The sequence below is a fragment of the Carassius gibelio genome, chromosome B9 (genome assembly GCF_023724105.1).
Source record: "Carassius gibelio isolate Cgi1373 ecotype wild population from Czech Republic chromosome B9, carGib1.2-hapl.c, whole genome shotgun sequence".
Classification (NCBI taxonomy): Eukaryota; Metazoa; Chordata; class Actinopteri; order Cypriniformes; family Cyprinidae; genus Carassius; species Carassius gibelio.
Window position 1 is genome coordinate 17,823,467 of NC_068404.1, and position 22,573 is coordinate 17,846,039.

Sequence of the window (22,573 nt, forward strand, 5' to 3'; positions counted from 1 at the left end):
GTCTAAAATTGCATACTGTCTAGTAAGTGCTACAGTTGTTTTAAATGAAGGTTTCTTTGAGTACAGTACTCTAATGCACGCTTGTGTGATGAATTGTAGGGATTGCTTGAGGAATCATAGCTTTATTCGTAGTGCTACACCACCCATAAATAAATACTTGGGACCTTTGGTTTAGCCTTGCAAATGGTAAACATTTAGAGAGGGTATTTATCATACGGTATGGTCCCAAACATTTTCATTCTTGTTTATCTAAACGTCTTGTTTATCTATGTTTGGATTATCATGCTCTGGTTAAACACAAGTAACGTTAGATTAAAATCAAATAAAATGCCATTATATCAAAGCATGTGAATTTACGTGCACCAAAAACATTCAGTTCGTCACGGAGATACTTTTAGCGGTGATCATGCCAATGTGACACCTGTACAAGTGTTTGCTGTTGATTACACTGCCTCACCAAGCGGTTCACGCGCAAAAAAAGCCGGTTTTATCTTTAACATCACGCAGTATTTGTATATATTGATGAAACAGATGTGTGCACATACCGTGAGGGTCTTTTTATCATTCCGATCCATGATCCTCGCTTCTCTGTGTCAAGGCGGGTTGGGTCGAGTCGTTATCTTCACGGTAAACGGCGAGTCCACCCTCACCTCCGTTAGGCGTGTTATTTATCTTAAACTATCAATAAAAAAATCTGTTGTTGATGGGGGAAAGCAGTTTGATAAGAAGAAGAGAAAACTGTATCGCAACCCTAGTAAATATACAGAAAACTGGACGAGCGGATAGTAAACACAATGAAATAGCACTAGGTGCTTTTGTTATGCTCGTTAACGATAGAAGTTCGCGTCACATTACGCGCTTTCCACGGTAAATATCGCGAAGTGCGCACGGTGTTTCAGCCCAGGCCTGATCCGCTTGATGCCGTGGCAGTGACTCCTTAGCCGGAGAGCGATATTGAGAGCCGATACAATAATGAAAGTAAACACGGGGGTATAGCAGCTGCTTGCTGATCCTCTCTACATACTGTCCTGTTTTAATGAAAGATCACGCCGGCCTGCGCTGGACGTGTGCTGCGCCGTTTCCCTTCAGTAAAGGCATTCAGCTGGCAGCCGTGTAGCGGACTGATCCGGTCCTGCCGCTCCTGCATCACCTTGTCGGTGCCTCGGGATCAATCGGCGCCATAGACCATAAATCCACAATTAATGACTGAAAGCTGCCAAGTTCACGTTCATGTCTGTGCTTCTTTACACTAAGGCATTTGCGATTACTACCACCGCCTCCCTAACGTCTTGGTTCCTCCTTTATTTCTGTAGCCTTGTGCGCCGCCAGGCTCCAATATCCAGGATGTTGTTACTGCAACAGCTAGTCCTCCTCCTCTCAGTCCTCCAACATCCAGTCAGCTGCCGTTTGGTAAAGCAGGGAGCGTCGCTCAAGTACGAGTCTCGATAGGCAACGCAAAATCAATGGCGGTCAATTATGGACAGTAGAGGCAAAAACACATTTATAGTAGTTCCCAATATGGACTTGTCGCACCTTTTTGAAAAAAAAAAACTTCTTTATCGTTGTTTTTCTGTGTTTCTGTGTGTTTGTGTTTTCTCAGTTTTTGTGCTTTGACGTTTTAAAACATTTACATAGGCATTAGCTAGTTGTTTAGCTATCTGAACTGTTACTGTAGTGAACTTGCCATTAGAAAATTCACATTACTTTGAAATTAATACAAAATTAGATAAAATAAACATGCTCGTTAAGAAATCATAATTATGTAATTAATAACTGGTTAAAAAAGATCCGGTTACATCGAATGATTCGTTCACGAATCGGATATCACAAACTGCTTTGTTTTGAAATCTCTCATCACAGACACGGAAGAGAAGACAATGCTGAAGAAAGTCGTAGTATTTTTGGACCAAAATGTATTTTCGATGCTTCAAAATAATCTAACTGGCCCTCTGAGGTCACATGGACTACTTTGATGATGTTTTTCTTACCTTTCTGGACAGTATACCATACACACAGTTTCAATGGAGGGACTGAGAGCTCTCGGACTAAATCTAAAATATCTTAAACTGTGTTCCGAAGATAAATGGAGGTCTTACTGGTTTGGAACGACATGAGGGTGAGTTATTAATGACATAATTTTCATTTTTGGGTGAACTATCCCTTTAAAATAACTAAAACTTAAAAACTATTTTATATTTGACATTTATAATTCACTTTTTTAGAAATCAGAAATTAGTCAGCAGTCAGGAAATTCAAGTCAGATGGTAGAAAGAAAAGAGAATAGAGAGGAAGTAAAGGCTTGAAGTTCAATCTTTGGAGAGAAGAAAGGACGAGAGGAGCAAAATGAAGATGCTGAATATAAAGCTTTAAAATATGGACACATATAAAAAGTTATTCAAAGGGTTTTATAGAACAGACAGAAGCATTTTTACATATGGTTACCATTTTAAATGTTCCTCTTATTAATTTGTTTAGACTTTTTTTTGTTTATAGTTCTTTTTATCAATATTCAAATTTCTAAATATTATGAAATTAAGATTTAATAAAATGTGTTCCTTCAGTTGTTTGGAATTTCACAAATTAATTAAGATTTACATGTTTTATTTTAATCATAACGTGGGTTATATATTTTTGGATTTATTAAATATATTTGTCTGATAATATATGTTAATAAAAATTTGTTTTTAATCAAGATTATTAAGATTCCTTTTGGATAATTAAGGGATGGCCCAATTTTTGTCTGGAGTACAAGACCTCAAAATGTTTATTGGTATATATCTTCCAAATAACACTTTGTATAAACTGTATTCAAATGTAAATATTAAAATATTTGTAAATATTTACAAAAAATGGCCCCCTTCTTCTTTCCTGAATTCACCCTAGTAGTAGATCAATGATACCAAAATAACACTGGTTCACAGTAACATAGTTTGTGAAAAGAAAAAATGTGAAAGGTCAAGAAAGATGATTAGTTGCAACCATAATTTAATTGTTTAAACAATGTTAAATAAAATAATTATAAAAAGGATTAATGTTCTGGTTTATTTAGCTATAATGACTGGCTGGTGGTACATATTACTAAATGTCAAAATGATCAAGTTGTTTTATAACATTCATTAATGAGGCTTTGTTAATTGCAATTTTAGAAATGGTTGTATATACTGTAACTGAATGTGTTCAATTTAAAGCAATCTTAAGGATGATCAAATATGTTAAACCCAAGATGAAACAATCTTAGGGATGATTTACATTTAATCAAATATACATTAAACTTAGAGGATGCTGTGTTTGGTTTGAATATAAAATAGTTTGCACCCTCATATATCATCCATCAAAGGACATTTTCACATTCTGCTGGGCATCCAAAAAAAAAAAAAAGAGTCAGTTTAGATCTGACTGTGACTTAGTCCTTGAGCTGCCATAAGTGTAGTTGTTTTCTCTTGATTTAAGGATGATTTACCCGAATAATCTACAGTGAGTATCAGTGCTGTTGAAGGTTGTGGAGAAGAAATCATGTATGTGTGAGTCATAGTCAAGAAAGCAGTGGCCAAGGGAGTGGATCTGCTGTCAGTCAGTTCAAGAGGCACACATTTGACACCCTGACAGAAGTCACTGTCAGAAAGAAGGAGCTTCGCTCTGCTGAGTTTCTCAGTTTTCTGTGAAAATATGACACAGATCACTGGCCAAAAGAAGAAATGCCTTAAATCTCAGACCATATACAACAAAAAAGACTGGATTAAGAGAAAATAAATCACCACATACCTCTGTGAAGGCAAAACGAGGACGAAAATACAGGAAAAAGGAAAGGGAAGGGTGACTGAAGGGTTTATCTGGTACTTTAAGAGCAGTAGAGGTGAGACCATCCTCCAGTGGGCCTGTATAATGAGTCAGGATGTGCTTTGAGACTCTGAACAGAGGAATGGTGAATGATGGCAGTTTAAACTCAGCAAGCAAATGAATGGGATACAGCTTCAACCTTGAGAAGTCCAGGCAAGGGTGAGTTGATTGGCTTTGCAGGACGAAAGTGTCTGTCAATTGCATATCCTGTCACCAATAAACAAAGATAAGAGTGACTGTCTCTGACATTCCAGTTAATGAGGCAACACAGCACTCCCCCATAATGCCAAAGAAAGTGCAAAGTGTGGGGGGCAAATAATGTCTCAGTTACACCAGTACCCATGGAGAAATCTAGTTTAAACTAATAAAACAATAGTCTAAAACTTACATTAAATAGTATAATAATATCTTAGCCTGATAAATAATTAGGTTAAGGTAGAACATTTCAAATGTTTTCCTTTGACTTGAGTGAAACAATTCAGCAGCACACACAATCAAAAGTGCTGTTGTTCTGAAAATATTCAGAATTTCACATTTCAAATTTGAGCACAAATGTATCTAGTTTTTATACGATTGTTCATTAAACAATAGGATAATATTACTTACCTGTTGAACACAAGGCCAGCCACTATTTCCAATGAAAATAGCCATAAATAAAGTCAAAACAGAACCAACTGTCGTGCGTTTTCAGAGCGAATCCTTGAGTAAATGATTCAATGAGTCATTCATAAACACAGTCGCCACCTACTGGTGTAATGATGTAACCTACAGAAATACTTACTGAAAACGTACAATCAAAGGCTGCATACGAAATAGCCCACCGTAAGCTGCTAAGTTTACTGATAAAATCAAAAATAGCAGCGGTGGCAACACGTTTTTGTGCCTATTTTTTTTTCTCCGTGAGTCAGTAGGCAGAGAGAGCGGGAGAAACAGAGTATGTGCTTTCCATACACAATAAAACGTAATTTTGTGGCAAAAACACGGAAGCTATTAGTAATTTGTATCTTGTTGTTTACTACTATATTTATTTGCATATTCAGTGTCTTTGTGGGGTTTGGTTGCTGTTGTAAGCTGTAAAGACCTTTGAAAAAATTGATATCATTTGGCAACATGAAGTTAATGCGGTCAAGATCTGCCTGGAACTATTTTAGCCGTGTGTTTCCATGAAAATAACTGAATACTAATCTGCGATCTCTCATGGCATCAGTCATAGGCCTACTGTATACAGGTAGCCTAAGCAGAAGAGGGACATTGTGTATGCCAAATAAACTCACAGCCAAATTTTAGAAAACACTGCAGATTTTCATCTCTCATTATGAAGCGTTACAGTGTAACTTTGTGGAATTCATTTACTTTTTCTGAAGCAAAGAACTTTATTACTTTATTACCATACAAATGGCTCACTAAATGGGCTATGCAGTAGCTACATAAGCATAATTATTAGGTTTTATAGCTGACTTACATTGTATTTTATTTATTAGTAAACATTTTGCCATAGCATCATATATCTGATGTTATGCAGTGAAAGAATGCTGCTTTAAAGGGATAGTTTACCCATAAAGAGAAGTCATCATTTACCTACCTTCAATTTGTTCAATTTGAGTTTTTTTTTTTTTTTTTTTTTCTGTTGAACACAGAAGATGTTCTGAAGAATGTGTGTAACCAAACAGCTGATGGTCCGTGTTGACCACCATAGTAATTGTTTGCCATATGTAAGTCCATAGTGACAGTCGTCTGTTTGGTTAACAACATTCTTTTATGTTCAGCAACTACTTTAGGGAGTACAGGATGATAAAACTTCAGTATTTTGGGTGAGCTAATAGTTATGATTTTATAGTTGACATCTTAAACATGATTTACTATGTTCAATGATTAATAATATAAATTAAGTATGCTGCACGTCCCCTTCATTATTATTATTATTTTTTTAACTCCCATCTCTTTAATTGTGCTAGTGAGCATCTCCGGCTCTGTTACTAAAAATATCTGAGGTGCCCAAAGGGGACTAAACACTATGTTATGCAAGTTGTCCTGGAAACCACATTTCTCCTGGTGAATGAATTATTGACAAACTGCTAATGTTAACTAATCCAACTGAATAATTCAGTCGCAATACAGTCCCAAATCTTTCTGGCACATGCGTTATTATTCCCTTCAGTGCTTTTGCAGGCATGATAAAGAAGCTTTTAGCCTGGGTTGTCAAGCTTTGTCACAACAATCTGGTCTTGGCTCTGTGACATGACATGATACTGACAGGTGAGGAAGAGTTCTCACCTTGCGAAGGATTGATGGGAGATTAGAGATCTGAGGCAGACTGTAGTCACATACTAATGGATATGGCAAAAGCACAGAGTGTGTACATCAGACAGAGCAATTTACAAAAGGGCATGTGGAGGAAATATAACAAAGGGAGAGAGAATATGCGTTAGACCTCAAGTGTGAATGATAAATGAAGTGTAGATAAAGAAAAGAGCTCGTAGAGGTAAACACCGCCAAACAAGACAATGTGTTTAAGACAGAGAGATGACAAATGCAATGAGAAGAGAAGGCAGCTGAATGACAGTGCATCCAATATCAACAAATATGATAGCGAGCAGCTCTCGAGCCCGTGAGGATTACGTAAAGCTGTTCACAGAAGAAGTGCACTCCAAGGAATACGAGGTCTCCGGAAAACAGGCAACGAGTTTAACGATGCACACCATTAGCGACGTCCTCTGGATGACAAACAATTAGGAACAAGTGTGTGTGTGTGTACATATATGAAGATACACTTCTGCTGCTAATCTTCATCAACTTTCTTCCATCCAAACCCCCTTTCCAACAGCCATTTAGATTCTATCCAGGTCATGGCATCAGTGTATCAAACCCTTCCCCCTAAAGAGACTTGAATCTGTCATGTGATGCGTGCTGGTGCTGTCAAACCCTATGAATTCAGATTAATACAGCTATTTTAGCCCTTTAGATTGCATATGTGAGACACAAATGAGATTCTTTGAGTTTTCTCTCTGAAATGCAAATGAGAGATAACACTGATTTATATATGTTAATCAAAAAATATTTTATTGATCATTTAGATTGTGTGATTTTGCCAAGTAGAACATGTTCTTTTTTTTACATTAGGAGAAGGAAAGGGGGATTTTTTTAATGAAAACATGTATATATGGATAAATCACCCGTTCTATTATTCCTGAAGTTTTTTGCTATGTTAATATAAGCTGTTTTATGAATAGGACAAGGGCTAAGATTACATAAAATCCATACATACACCATTTTTATTTAGAAGAAATATAGGTAAAAAAAAAAAGATATTGGTGATATGTGACCCTGGATCACAAAACCAGTCATAAGGGTCAATATATTAAAATATAATCTAAATAAGCTTTCCGTTGATGTTTGGTTTGTTAGGATTGGACAATATTTGGCTGAGATACACAACTATTTAAAAAAATCTGGAATCGAAGGATGGAAAAATCTAAATATTGAGAAAATTGCCTTTAAATTTCTCCAAGTGAAGTTCTTAGCAATGCATATTACTTATAAAAAATTAAGTTTTTATATATTTTCAGTAAGAAATGTACAAAATATCTTAGTGGAACATGATCTTTAATTGATATCCTAATTATTTTTGGCATAAAAGACTAAATGTATCATTTTGACCCATACAATGTATTGTTGTTTATTACTACAAATATACCCATACAACTTATGATTTGCTCCAGGGTCACATATGTAAACTAGGGGTATTAAACAAACAATAAACAAAATAATTAACTATAAAAAATAATCAAGGACATCTTAATAATGAAGTAACCACTTTATATAAAAATATATCAGATAATAAGTAGATTATAATGAATAGATAAATTGAAATATTACATAAAAACGGAGTTGTTTGCAGGCTTAGAACTCAAGTCCTTGACTGTGTGAGCTCAAGAGATTTCAAAGATAAAACTGAGTGTTCAAAGCATGTACGGTGTCCTTCTGAATCAGATTGACTGCTACTTTAATCCACTGCTTCGTATGTGCATGGCACAGTGGGACATCATAGTCATTGTCTTTCCTGGGATTAATCACAGGCTTTTTTTTCTTTTGAAAGTGGAGATAAATCTATAATCTATACCCTTTATATAAATATATATTTATATATTATAAATGTACAAATGATTTTTAAGGTCACATTAACATTCAAAACGTTTTTTTATTCAGCAAGTTTCATTTCAAGTAAACTGAATGATGAAGAATTTTCTTTTTTTAATACAGATTATGTATTTTAATAAGGGTTAGTGTTGCTTTTAAAAGCCTGAGACAAATTTTTCTATATCTCTGGTGCACCTGTTGATAGAGAGATAGATAGAGAGAGAGAGAGAGAGAGAGAAAGAGAGAGAGAGAAAGAGAGAGAGAGAGAGAAAGAGAGATTAAATTTAGCCATCAAGTCACAAAACTTCCTCACAAAGCACTGCTGCCATCTAGTGCTGGAAAGTACAGTATGTTGAGCCACTGTGTTGAACTGTTAAAAGTTCACCCACAAAATGAAAATTTGATGAAAATTCTGTTGTCCTCAAGACACCCAGCGTGAGTGTTTTCTTCAGAAAAGATTTAGAGAAATGTATCGTTACATCACTTGCTCACCAGTGGATCCTCTGTAGTGAATGGGTGCTGTCAGAATGTGTCCAAACAGCTGATAAAACTTTAAAGCATCACTTCTGATTTCTAAAATTCTGTATTTTTAAGAAACAAAAAACTTCCAAATACATCTAGAAAGACTCACTATAAAATGATTAGTTATGTGATAAGAACCAAACAAGAACTGCTTGACTGAAATATTTGAATCCATAAGCAAGGCAAACAATGCGATGGTGATACCCACATACAAATTTGTATGTTTTGATATGTATATGTAATGAATGTTCTACAGACCACATTACACAGTATACACTATGTGAAACATATCACATTAACAATGAATCAAAAACACAATCTGAAAAGTGGCAGTTTAGTAACCACACAAGTGGAGAGGTAAATGTTGTTTAATCTGTGGAACCAATAGAGCGTATAAAAGACAAGAGTAATGTAATGGATGCATACAATAACAACAGCAGTCTTTGGAGTCATGCACACATCTAAAAAATAAAGCAATATATTAAGGCATACAGCATTTTTTAATATAACTGGGTAAAGGAAACATGCTGATCATCATAAAAGATGAAACAAACACACATTAACAAAATATTCAGACGTTACAATATTTCTTCAACTAGATAAAATATGGAAAAATATAATGCCACAGACATTAAACTTTTACAGTGATTAAAAATAACTAGTTGTAAATGTGTAAAGAAACCAATAGTTAAATTGTTACAATACTGATAGTACTGAAGTATTTAGTGTTGGCACTTTGTACAATAAACAACACAATTTTAAATATACTTTGTGTATTGCAGTTTATCAGACTGCCATGATTCTGAGTATTAACACTGTTGAAACAACAAAACAGATCATCACACAAATTAAGGCATAAAGACTGTGTGAATAAGGGCAACATTGTGATTTATTATTTATTGTGAATTATATGTAGGCTGATTGAGACGATTCAAGTATGTTTGTGAGTTTATGGTTATGTTGATCAGACAGAGTGTAGATTTTCTCTGTCTCAGAGCTCCACAGTCCTGAGGTGTCCACGAGGAGAAACGCTGCCCAGGTTATGTAGAACACACTCGGAGGCTTCCACTACACTCCCACAACATGACCAGTGGGGTTTACCGGGGTGTCCTTTATGACCATGTCCACAACCCTGAAACCCTCCTGAGCACACACACACACAGAAATTCATATTAGGTGAAAACACACTTTTTTTTTTTTTATAATTTTTTTTTTGGAGTAAACAGTACCTGGCATAGTTCCTGTGCAGCCACAGCGTGCCTCTTTAGCGCCCCCACTGGAGCAGAAGGAACAACAATGGAATATGCCATGGTGCCGTCTAAACTTCTTTTTCACATTTAGCACAAATGGCGAGCCCTACAAATCACCTATTGTTAGAATATAACTCCCAGCATCACTGATATTCGTTTGAACTTGCCAGTGCAATGACAATTATTAGACACAGCCAGGGCTCTGAACCGATTCAAGGAACGAAAACTGGAAATAAACAAAATTTTGCCAGGAACAGAAACAAAATTTTTATAGTTCCGAACAGAATCAAAAATTTGAAATGGCCATTAACTGGTTAATAACGTTATTTTATCGTTCCATTTTATATTTGAAATTTGCCGTCAACCAATCACGAATTCCAGTAGTACGTCCTATGCAAATGTGACGCTGAAGCCAACGAGTGAAAAGTCAGCTCAGCTGGGAAATCATCATAGGTAAGTCACAATGGCAATGCACTGCCCTTAGAGTTTAACTGAGGATAGTGTGAGATGAACTCAACAGATCACACGCACCGGCAGCGCTTCTGTGAACGGAGAAAACAGAAAACCTATAGGCTTACAAAAAAGGAATGAAGGCATATACACTAAATATATTTTGCTTAAATCATATTGACAGATTAAAGAAACGAAAAAAAAAAAATGTGCTAAATTACGGTTCATCGTTCCAAAGTTTTTTACAAAAGCGTCACAATTTGAATTATTTTGTAAAAGCTTAGCAACTTTAAATAATGTCTTGCTTCTGTATAACCAACCAGAGTTGGTATGACCTTACGTGCACACAAAACCCAATTTTGCTATATTGAAGCCTGTTCATTATCAAAATAAAATAAAATAGTAAAAGTTACACTGCTCCGTTGTACAGAATGTGTTGCGTTCAACGTAACTGCGCCTCACTGTGTTGATATAGCCGATGTGAAGGATGATGTTTTATGTCGATGAAAGTACAAACACTATATAATAAATCATATTTTAGCATCCAGATATGTCAGGAACATGGAAACATTTGGATTTGTACCGAATGAGAGAGGTAGGCATCATAAATTAATTTGTTTTGGATTGATGTTTTTATAGCCTAAACTTTAGAGGATTTGTTTTGAAGAGAAACTAATAACTGTTTTTAGAATGTTAATGTTTTGCTTTAGTCTAAAGGCATTTTAGCCTTCAGTATTTCGGAAAGTAATAGGGCTAATAAAATGCAATGTGAGACGCGACTAATGTATTTTTTTTTTCACTCTCAAAATGCAATCTTATACAAGTAATTTTTTTTTTTTTACAATGCAGCAAACTTTACAAAATGTCTTAAAAATACTTTAATGTCTTTAAAGTGTTGAAAGATTTTTGTTTGTTTGTTTGTTTCTTTAGTAGACTGTATACATTTGGCCAAAATCTAGAAAAGAAGTTGGCTGTGACTTAACTCAACAGGTTATTGGCTAACGTTACCATATCTCTCTTTTTTCCTTTTCTTTTTGAGTAAAGTAACGCTGTAATTTATTATTATTAGGCAAATTATAGGCAAAGAAAATTGCTTTAAAAAAATAACGTTAATAACTGGTATTTCTTCCACCCGAACTGGTTTCGGAATGGTAATATCATCAGAGGAACGCAGGAACAGAAACGTTAAAATAATGATTCTGCTCAGAGTGAACAGATTAAATTTTTTTTTTTTTTCGTTTTCAAGCCCTGGACACAGCTGTACTGGTTCCAATGAACCCTTACCTGGACGTGCTGGGCTTTAACACAGACCCACAAAGAGTAGAGACCTGCTTCAGATGGGGTGTAGGACACAACATAGGAACCATCACCCTTATCCACCACAGCCGCCTCCACAGAGCTGTAATGTGACAGAGACACTGATGAAAAAACACAGTCTGAATAATGTTAAAGGAGACCGATTATGTCCCTTTTTACAATATATAATATAGAGTAGGTCTCAGGTGTCCCCAGAATGTGTATATGGAGTTTCAGCTCAAAATACCCCACATATCATCTATTATATAATTTTGAAAATGCCTATTTTAAGTGGGAGCAGAAACATGTTTTTGTGCATGTCTCTTTAAATGCAAATTAGCTGCTGTTCCCCGCCCTCTTTTCTGGAATAGGTGCCTTTACATTTGGTTCCTCAGATACTCTACTAAAAATATATGTTTGGTTTTGATGAAATATGTCTATCATGTTGAAATCATGTGTTTTAAACCATCTTGGGTTATATTTCTGAAATACATGAGCACACACATCTGAAGCACAAGCTCAGAAAATGCATTCCACTACAGTAAAAACAGAAAAAGTCAGACACATAATGGAATGTATAGAATTTTCCCTATAATTCTTTCCAAGCTTGTGTTGCTGTGTATTTAAAATGCATTCAGTTTATTATTACTTTTACAGAAATCGCATTCTTGTTTCATTTTAATAAGGTTGACAGATATGCATCATATTTAGTTTATCAGTTTATTAATACTCTGCAATCCGAATATATTTTCCAACTTTTATTTGCAATTAAAATACACAAATCTTACATTCAGGCCTAAATAAAAACATTTTAAAAGATCTAAAATATTTATTTTTATTCAGTAAATTTTAACAAAAACTGTTAATTTGATTAAATGACACATACATTAATAGTTCAAGAGGAATCTGTACAGTATTTTTCAGACTATAAGTCGCACTGGACTATAAGTCGCATTTATTTAGAACCAAGCACCAAGAGAAAACATTACCATCTAGAGCCACGAGAGGGCGCTCTATGTCTTCGGTGTAGACTACAGGAGCACTGAGCAGCATAGAGTGCCCTCTCTCAGCTGTAGATGGTAATGTTTTCTCTTGGTTAATTTCTCTCGGTTCATGTCAAATTAATTTTGATAAATAAGTCGCACCTGACTATAAGTCGCAGGACCAGCCAAACTATGAAAAAAAAGTGTGACTTATAGTCCGGAAAATACGGTAATTAGAAATTTATATTTTTCCTATGCTTCAACTTTTATTGACCCTCCTGTAACTTCATTAAAAATGTGGTGATGTTAGTTTTCCCATATAAACTCACCAGCCCTTCCTCTCCTTGTGTACAATGCTGACCAGCACAGGACCTCCACCTCGGCCCATCTGCTCTCCGGACGAGTCCCTGCAAACCAGAGTGAACTCTCCCCTCTGACCTTCACGACCTCGTTCCACACCTATGAGTTATTCAAAGACAGACACATGTGAGTGACACAGGCTATGTGGGGCAGAAGCAGCAACAGACCTTTTCTTCTGACTTGTGACATGCATCCAAGTGAAAAGGGATTATCGAAAAAAAAAAAATATATATAGGACTAGGACTTGATGTTAGCCATCAGTTGTTGCCTGAATGGAGGCATATCTGAAAATGAGCTTGCAGTCACATGTATTAAAGAGACAAGTTTATGTAGACTAAATGAGCGGAGAAGTCCAGCATAGTCACTAGAGAGAAATCTGTTTTTTCACAAGAACAACACATTCTGAGTTATGACATTTGGATTGTAAAGGAGTAAAACCAAATCATCAAATCTGAACTGGACTGCCTCTTGTTCACATTAGCGCTTCACACAAGCTCTTATAAAAAACAGTTTCTTGTTTTCTGTGAATGTGGGAACCCTGACATGGACGACCTGCACATCAAAGGCAAACAGTATTGTACTGTCTTCCTGCTGTGCACCTACTTGTGGCATGCTGGGACAGAGCTGGATAAGTGTCCCTTTTACAATCAGGAGCACCAGTACATAAAAGGTTGGGTTGTCAAGGTAGCCAGGAATGTTGTCTGTGGTTTATCCCAGTGTCATGCCCTGGGCCTTTTGGTGTGTATGTATGTCTGTGTGTGTATAGGAGGGGCCTAAAGCGGATATGATATCTTACTTTGACACTGAAGATCTCATCACATAATCTGAACACAGAAATCTACAAATACACAATTTCATCTGAGCTGTACTGTTTCTGAGGAATGTGCACTGAACCGTCATTTGTTTACATTTATGCATTTAGCAGAAGCTTTTATCCAAAGCGACTTACAGCGCATTCAGGCTATACTATATATATATATATATATATATTTTTTTTTTTTTTTAACCAGTATGTATTGAGATGTGTTTGACAAACACAGCTAAAAATTCCAGATTAAAGTCACCAAACCAGACACTTGTACTGCAGTTCCTTCCCAGGTAACAACATTTAGTATTAAAAACAGACTAATGACCAAATTCAAAGGAAGAAACGCTAATAAAAGTATAAAACAACTGGCAGTTTTACTTTAAGATTTGACTTTAAAAGAAGCAGCTCAAAAAAATAAATGAAAATTCTGTCATTATTTACTGATTTTTTTTCCCCCCATTTCAAACCTGTGACACTCTTCTATGGAACTTAAAATGTAATTTTTTTTTCATATTTCTGAATTAAAAGAAAAAAAATCTCTGATTTTTATTTAATAAGATTGAATAGGGAAAGCTTGAAAATTATCCGAAAATCAAATCTGCTAAAATTAAATAAGGATAGCATTTTTTTGGGGGGGTAAAACATTTGTTTATAAATCAGATTCATTCAACTTATTGACTCGATAATCAAATTGAAGCAGTTAAATTTAACTTACAGTATGTGCATCACACGTGTCATATTTATCTTTTTCCCTCTTTATATTAGGTGGCCTTAACTGCTATGTACTTAAATCATAATAAGTACAATGTACTTATTGTGTTCATATTGTTTTGCAAAACACTTTTGCTTCTTTTGAGGTGGGATACGGTAAGGTTACGGAGAGGACTGGTGGTATGGCTAGGTTTAAGGGTGGGTTAAGGTGTAAAGTGATGATGGGTCAACAGTGTAATTAGAAATGTAATAACAGTAATTAATTACAGATGTAATCACACTCAGGTATTGAGGTAGTTATTATGATTAATCTAAATGTAAGAACACCAAATATAAAGTGTGACCTTGTTTATTTTAATGCTTGTGTGTCATTTTTCAAGCTTTAACGTGTAAAGCTATTGAAGACAGATAGTACCCTACTCTCACCTTCTCCCTGGATCGTGCACTTGCTGGGATCCACAGTCTTGGCATGTATGACTCCCACCACAGGGAATCCCTTCACCTCTCCAGCACTCTCCTGAGGAAGGAAACAGATGCTGCTGGCATTATCAGGGGCGACCGTCGTTGGGTGTGGGTCGAATCCTGACTCCACAAGGTTCATCAGTCTCCTCACAGTAACTCCTTTGGCACTGAGGATTTCAGCGTCAGAGCCACATGTGAGCAGGCGTTCAGCGAAGTCCACCCCACCACGGATGTCAGACAAGGCCTGTTGCAGCTGAGCCTTCTGCAGATGGAGTTGGTTCCTGCGCTGCAACCTTAAGTCCTCCAGTGACCGCAGCAGTGAGCAGCAATGTGCCTCCACCGCGCTGGCATAGCTGCGAGCAAATGCCCGGACCTCACTCGCTAATGTGTCAGCCCGTGCCTGCAGCGCCTCCTGGGATGTGTCCACGCGTCTAAGAGACTCCTCCAGACGGCCAAGACGGGGCCTTAAGCTCCTGACGACCAGATCCCTGATGCGATCGCCATGATGACTGATGACTTCATGGGCAGAGCTGCAGTGGTGGTCACGGTGAAAGGTGGCCGCACACTCCAGGCACACAGTGAGGTCACACGGCTCACAGAAGAGCCGTAACTCCTGTCCAGGATGCAATGAGCACAGGACGGGTCTAGTGAGACGACCCTGAGACTTCAGCTCCTGTAGGCTTTGGATCGAGTGAGAGGAGGTCCTCTTCTGTCTCCTGCAGGGAAGATTACTAGAGTTTGAACATTATGTATTACAGGAAACATGGTGCATTATGGTTATGTCACAAAGATGGTATTTATGAGCTGAACACACGTAACTGCCCCCAAAAAAGTGGTATTTTGAGTGCGACTGATTCTTTGAGCCCTGATTTTAAGTAAAGGGGAAGTCCGTGAATAAATGGTCTCTGAAATCTAATACTTTAATTACTGGTTTTGCATTTAGTCATTTTGCAGATGCTTTTATCCAAAGAGACTTACAATTGGGGAATACATAAAGTGATACTTATTAAAGGCAAACAGACACAGGAAGTGCTCATAATACAAAGTTTCAGGTATTTTTTTAAATAAGTACAAGGTAGAAAGGGAAGGAATAAATAAAGAGAAAGACAAAAAAATATTTAGGATTTTTTTAAAAAATCAATAAATTTGTTCTATGTATTATGACTGTATAGTTTAATCTGTATGAGTGTAATTTGTTCATTTTTAATTCGTCATGTAGTCACTGTTATGTGACCTATACAGTCTTGTTTCTCCTTTCCAGTGGTCTCATGGGATAGTAAACTACTGGATGTGTACTTTAGGATCTCACTGGAAGTTTTGGGTCATTCAGGTATTTTCGCCTACTTGTACTATCGCTTTAGCTACTCCCTTTCTATTAAAGGATTTCATTTATACATGGCCTATAAAGGTTAAAAAATAGATTATTTCATGTTAATTATGAAACAGCCTCTAATAAACGGACCTGTGGGCCTGACTGCAGAAGTCGCAGAGGTTGACGCAGCACACCTCGCAGCGCTTCCCCGCGTCGCTGTCGCTGCACAAGTCGCACAAAACCTTACAGTCCACCAGCAGCGTCTCCGCGAAAACCTCGTCCAGTGCGAGATGGTCAGTGGTCAGCCCATCCACACCCGACGGGGGCAGATCCACCTCTGAATCGCACTCAGGACACAGGATCGTTGAGCCGGAGTTGCGCCGGTGCGTGTAATCATCTGGCGAGCGTCGTTCTCCGTTCACGCGACGCTCAGAGAACGGCTCGCGCTGGCGAATGCAGTCCGCGCAGAACGTGTGCAAGCAGGGCAGGATTTTAGGGTCTCGATACATCCGACTGCAAACACCACAGACTGCTTTGGACTTCTTCCCAATGTCTCCATTGCTTTTATTCAAGACTGCTTCTAGCTTTTCTTCATGAACTAATCGCTCTTTGCAAAGTGACATTGTAGTTGTTGTTTTTCTGTTTTACTATAAAGCGGATTTATAAATTAACTCTACCATAAAATGTCTTTGGTAAATCTTGTCAGTTACTTAAAATGCAACTCTCACCAAACTTATGAGAGAGTTAACTTTTTCGCTCATGTTATTTGAGGACGTGTCTCGCCGTCCAATCATATTGCGCGTACAGGTTTTGAGGCGTGGCCTGAAATCCGACCCTGTTCCAGCCCAGCGTGTAAAAAGAGGAACATGCGCCTGTAAAACACGCGTGGAATATGGGTGTCCCCATCTGCTGGCTAGACAGATCAAGCCCATAGACACAAGATCACACACCACCCAAAGGTCAAAATTGCTTATATGCAGCTCATGCCTTATTTTCTGCCAATTCCCGTTACATATGGAATAAACCAGGATAAATTGACTTTGATGTAGCCTAGGCTATATGTAATAAAAAAAGATAAAACACGAAAAAAAAAGATAAAATCATGCCTCTGTTTTTGGAAGTAGCTTTTGGAAGTAGCTTTGGCAATATCATTGCATTGGTTAGACAGCTATTAAACAGCTGATCTTTTGTTATCAGGTCCATCATATATATATTAATTTCTCTTATGCATAACACCAACAATATTCAACATATTTGCTATATTTATTAATCTTTGTTGATGTTGGGTTGTTAGTTAACTCAGGTCCATTGTATAATATGAATAGATAAAATTGTTGATTTTAATACTGATTTTAATAATGTAGTAATATTTACTGATTAAATGTTGAAATTAGCATGATAACTTGTGTAAAAAGTGTTAAAAAAAAGCAACGTGTGTATGTGTATATATATATATATATATATATATATATATATATATAATTTTTTTTTTTTTTTTTTACTGGATACAGCATCTACTGGATTGCAGAAAGCATAATGATGACTGTGAGCAGAATTTGTAAGGATGGCACTTTTGTAGATGCAGCACTGAATATGAAGTATGTCCTTTCTGTCACGCTGTTTGCTGAGAAAAAAACACAAAGAAAAGCAACATTTACTTTATAACAGAAACATAGATTTTAGGTTGCATTTGTAACTCATTATTCGCTCTGCATAGCCATGCATGTGTCATGATATTTAATGTATCACATCCAGTTTGTTTATCCAAAGTTGTCATTAAATTTGATTTTATAATCTTGATTTGACATGCAATTCTCTGAGTAAATGTTATGATTTTGGGTCCTGGAGTCCTGCTTAATAATTAGTTTTATCTTTACACTTTTTTTTCTGTCAGCATCACTAATTTACCTGTTATAGTTGCCTCTGAGATAGCTTTCACAAGACTGTTCTGGATAAGACAGGTGTAGGTGTCATCTTCCTTTACTGGGTCTTTGAGGACACTAGCAACTCGCACGATTCCTGCAGTGTTGTTGAGGAACTGGGTGCTGCTGTTTAGAAGCTGCCCACTCTGACTCAACCAGCTAACCTCTGGTTGGGGAAACCATTTATGAGCCTGAGCAAACAGAGACCCATCTTTCCGTTGAGTAAATGTGGGAACTGAGAAGATTTTTGTTTTCAGTATCTTATTGAAAACATATTTAGTTTTAATAATTCAGTGCTTGCAAACACAAGTTATTTCCTTTTTTTCACTTTTAAGGAAAAAACTGATATCTTTATGGTATTGCTTTTCAACTCGGTTATGGACAAATTAGCCAATGTGTAGAAATAACAATAAATAATAACAGGAAAAATCCTTCTTGTTTCATTAGACAAACAGTCTTTACATTCCATCTCTTAAAACTGAGATAATATTTCACCAGAACAGTCCTCTTGGAGCAAATCTTTTTCATCTGAATTTCTTTTTATATATATATATCCAGTTAAAAAAGAAATGTTGTTGAAATATTATAAGGGTGCAAAAATAAATCAATAATGTCTATTAGATTTTAAACAACTATTTTATTAATAAACAGAGTTGACCCTTTAAGTAACCCTTCCGATGAACTGTCAATTCTGTTACCACATTGTTACTCAATAGAGTTTGACACAAAGTGTGATCAATGAAAAAATAATCTGTTTTCTTTTTGATATTGTGGTAACAGATGTGACACTTTATAAAACAACTCTCGGTGTAAGAACCTTCTAGATCAAAATACTTCATTATTATTGAGAGCACATATAGTTTCAGTGCTTCAGATCTTAACAGTTAGGGAAAGTGACATCATTTCCTGTATCTTACATAGTTGTGGGAGATAATTCCACTAATTTAAAGGCAAAGTATGGTACAGTAAAAGAGTTGATGCAAGATTTATGGAAACATTTTTTTACAAGAACAAAGTATTTTTTTTATAATGTTGTAGAAATATTTCCAAAAGAAAAGTACAATAAAATATTTTGATTACACAATGATACATGATGGAAAAAATGCACTGACTAATTCATGATTTTCAGCTATTTAAAACATGAATGAAAAGCCGAAGAAGTAGCCTAATAACCATTGCAGATATAGAGCAACACACAATAGTTTCATGTGTTTCATTCCTAAGTGAGTCTGTTTTAAACAAATTCTTTGAATCAATGATTCAATGACTTACTCATAAACATTAATTCCAGAATGAATCAGGGTTTTGAATCAATTGTTTAAATGAATGATTCAGTGAAGCATACAGACAGTGGCTGTGTCCAAATTCACATACTCCCTGAGTACATACTTCTTATAGGCTATAACAGCCATTGAACATATGTTCTATACAGTATGAATGTAATCTGGATGTACTACATTTGTCATGCTGTCATTGTTGTGAGCTACCAGCTTCAGTCGCTTCACTGTAATTCACAAATATTCTCTCGTGGCCTGATGTGAGAGTAAACTGTCCCTTGGATGCACACTCCAGAATCTAGCCAGAAGTAGTTACGTCATCCAGAGTCTTTTGGTCTTCTGTTTTATGAATATTGTGTATTCGGACATACTACTCTCTTCACATGCATTTTTTCACCCACCAAGTATGCGCTTTCAGATGCAGCCAGTTGTTTGTGTTGTTCCTGAATGAATCAGGGTTTTGAATGAATCATTTGAGTAGAAGTTTCAGTGACTTACTCATAAAAAAAGTCATTTGTCGCCACCTACTGGCGTATATGAAGTATAAAGCAGAACTACATTCTCTGGTTTCAAACATTAATGTACTTTTGAAAGAAATGAATAAAACATTTATTTACCAGCCACTCTAAGATTAACGCTGGTAGTTCCTGAGACTTTTGGTGCATTGACAGAGCAGCGATACACACGCTCATCCTCCAGCTTCACATTTCTCAGCAGTAGGGAAGCATTGCCCACTGATATCACATGTGAGAACAGTTGAGCCCTGTTTTTGAACTCTGTGTTCTGCCCCTGAAGCTGGGCTGCTTTGTTTTTGTATTCATAGACCACCCCACTGACAGAGTCTTTCAGCCAAGTAATTGACACATCACTGAATTGCTCTTTGCCACTGTTGCTAAGGAACCTGCAATCCAGGACCACATCTTCAGCAAGGTTCCCCACAGTAGAGGGACTTCTGCTTTCAACGGTACCTTGGGACACTTGGAAACAAACAAGCACACGATACACCAAAAGTCCAAATGCATTTTTAAAACAAAACATTTTACTAACCTGAAAATGCAATGGCCAGAATGATAATGATGAGCCCTGAAATTAATACTATGAGAAAAATCATACTGCAAAAGACAAATCTGATGAACATTCAATACCGACTCAGTACATACTATAAGTTTCAGCCTGAAATGGTTTGAAAAAGTCTTTTACCTTCCAAAGATTATTTGTCCTATTGAAGCCATTCTGGTGACCTGCTCCTACATTTAAGCAGTGTCTCTGATGAAGTGATGTAGCACTCCTCTCAGCATCTCTGTAGAAGGCATGATAAATCAACAGGATGAGCGCTTCCCAATCCCCTCAGACTAGTTTTAAACTTTACTTCCAGTGAAGGAGATCAGCACCTCCTCCCTGTGTCAATATTACCTCTGAGATGTGAGTCCTGACACTCTTGATAACACATTCACAGCTTGAATGAACCATTTTATCTAATAAATAGGGATTGTGCTCATAACACTAAACGCAAATGGGTTTCTTTTTTCTGCTGTACACAAAATAAGATATTTTTAAGAATTCTGGTAACCAAACAGTAGATGGCCATTGACTTCCATAGAAAAAACAACAACTATGGAAGTCAACCATCATTTGTTTGGTAATAATTTTTTTCTTCAAAATACCTTTTTTGTGTTTAAGAGAAGAGCGAAATTCATACAGGTTTGGAACAACATGAAGGCGAGCAAATGAAGACAAAATATTCATTTTTGGATGAACTATCCCTTTAAGGAAAGAAATATGTACATAAACCTGTAATTTTAAGTTAATGCTTAACATGAACTGCAGTGCATTGGAATGAGAGTCTTGATATTTTATTTGAAAACTTTTAAAATTTACACCTTGAAAAAAGCTGTCCTTGTGTTAGACGCAAAAAAAAAAAAAAAAATTTTGAGTTTTGTGGTGTGTGATAAAGGGCTTTGTCATTTTGAGTTACTTTTGTGAAATTGGTGTATGATACTGAGAAATGATATACTGTACCAGCTGAAAAACACATGCTGGCACAGTAATTAATGTGTGTGGGAAAATATATTTTGCAATTGTGGTCTTGGAAGCAGACATCAGATGACTTTTGTGTTCTTCACTTTTAACAAAAAAATAGAGAGGAGCCATAACCTAGTGTATGCTGGCACATGCAACATGGTTTAGCAAGAGTTCAGGCTATGATAAAACCAATCCTCATGTGAATCAATAACAGACAGCATTTTACAAATTAGTGGATATTGTGTCAGTGGATTCAAATAGCATAGTGATATTCTGTGGAGAAAAATAAAGTATCACAGCATAAAAGAATAAATAAATAACAATGCAGAAGTATTTATAAAGCTAAACTGTGACTTGTGACTTGAAAAATGTACAATGAAAAATAGATATATTTGATATATTTAAATATATATTTATATATTTTTTTTAAATATAAAACTTGGAGTAGGTTTTAAAAGAATATAATTTTTTTTGTCTTTTTACTTCAAAATTTGATATTTAATTCAATGTTATTTGCCATTTTTTTGTAACTGCTTGTCAAATGTACAAATCATTTCTGAGTAAAAACTGCTTAAAAGTAAATAATAAAAATTTTTCAGTATCACAATATTTATTGTACAAATATCTGTTAATTTACAGGAAATCTGTCCGCAAAGGTTTTTGGAAAGAGGAAGTTAATTTATGCTGTTTCAATTTAGACAATTTTACTGACTAGTTGTTCTGTTACCAGACAAAACAGATATTTTCTGACAGGATCTAGAGCCACATTTATAAAGCATGCATATGCACAGATTTGATTTTAGAGTGTGCATACGCTTAAATCCATGCCAGTGCTCATATTTGTAAAAACATATCAGGGTCTGAGCAGACGTACACACTCCAGGATTTTGAAAATGTAAGTTCTTGCAGCTTGCTGTTCTAAATTAAAGGATTTGTACGGTGACTGGTGATCTTTTATATGTAAATTACATTCATTAGAAGTCGTTTACAAGCCATTCATAGATTTCACATTTGAAAGAGAGGGGTACATGCGTTTTCTGTGCGTATGTTCATTTTATTAATCAAATGTATGCATATTTGAGAGATGAATCCCAAGATCAAATTTAACAATATTTTCTAAATGAGGCCCCAGCTGTCTGGGGCTGGATCTGATATTTCCATCAAAATCCAAAAGTCATGGATCCAAATTCTAACAAGATCTAACAAACGATAACTAAAACTAAA

At 36.1% G+C, this 22,573-nt stretch overlaps 3 protein-coding genes across 5 annotated transcripts in view; all 3 read right to left on the minus strand.

The window, feature by feature from the left end:
• The window catches only part of LOC127964879 (mannosyl-oligosaccharide 1,2-alpha-mannosidase IB), an 84,050-nt gene extending 82,650 nt beyond the window's left edge, over positions 1-1,400 (minus strand). The window contains exon 1 of the mRNA XM_052565307.1: positions 546-1,400. The gene's annotated coding sequence lies outside the window, so the exon portion shown is untranslated. The remainder of the gene's footprint in view (positions 1-545) is intronic.
• Positions 1,401-8,846: 7,446 nt separating this feature from the next.
• trim45 (tripartite motif containing 45) lies at positions 8,847-16,926 on the minus strand. Of its 3 annotated transcripts, XM_052564701.1 has the most exons (7): positions 16,279-16,926; positions 14,968-15,532; positions 14,781-14,871; positions 12,805-12,934; positions 11,481-11,595; positions 9,726-9,852; positions 8,847-9,639 (listed from the first exon to the last, which is right to left on the minus strand). In XM_052564701.1, the coding sequence occupies exons 1-7, from the start codon at positions 16,749-16,751 to the stop codon at positions 9,488-9,490; spliced, it is 1,653 nt and encodes a 550-aa protein (XP_052420661.1). In that variant the 5' UTR covers positions 16,752-16,926; the 3' UTR covers positions 8,847-9,487. The 3 variants fall into 3 exon arrangements, with proteins under 3 accessions (XP_052420661.1, XP_052420660.1, XP_052420662.1); XM_052564700.1 differs by having other exon boundaries at positions 14,781-15,532; positions 16,279-16,925; XM_052564702.1 differs by having other exon boundaries at positions 9,494-9,639; positions 9,726-9,772; positions 14,781-15,532.
• A 716-nt stretch (positions 16,927-17,642) lies between these two features.
• On the minus strand, positions 17,643-20,559 carry LOC127964792 (V-set domain-containing T-cell activation inhibitor 1-like). The gene is made up of 5 exons (XM_052565130.1): positions 20,528-20,559; positions 20,375-20,439; positions 19,945-20,304; positions 18,037-18,294; positions 17,643-17,752 (listed from the first exon to the last, which is right to left on the minus strand). Exons 1-5 carry the CDS (start codon positions 20,557-20,559, stop codon positions 17,643-17,645), a joined length of 825 nt encoding a protein of 274 aa, XP_052421090.1.
• Between the last annotated feature and the right edge of the window lie 2,014 nt (positions 20,560-22,573).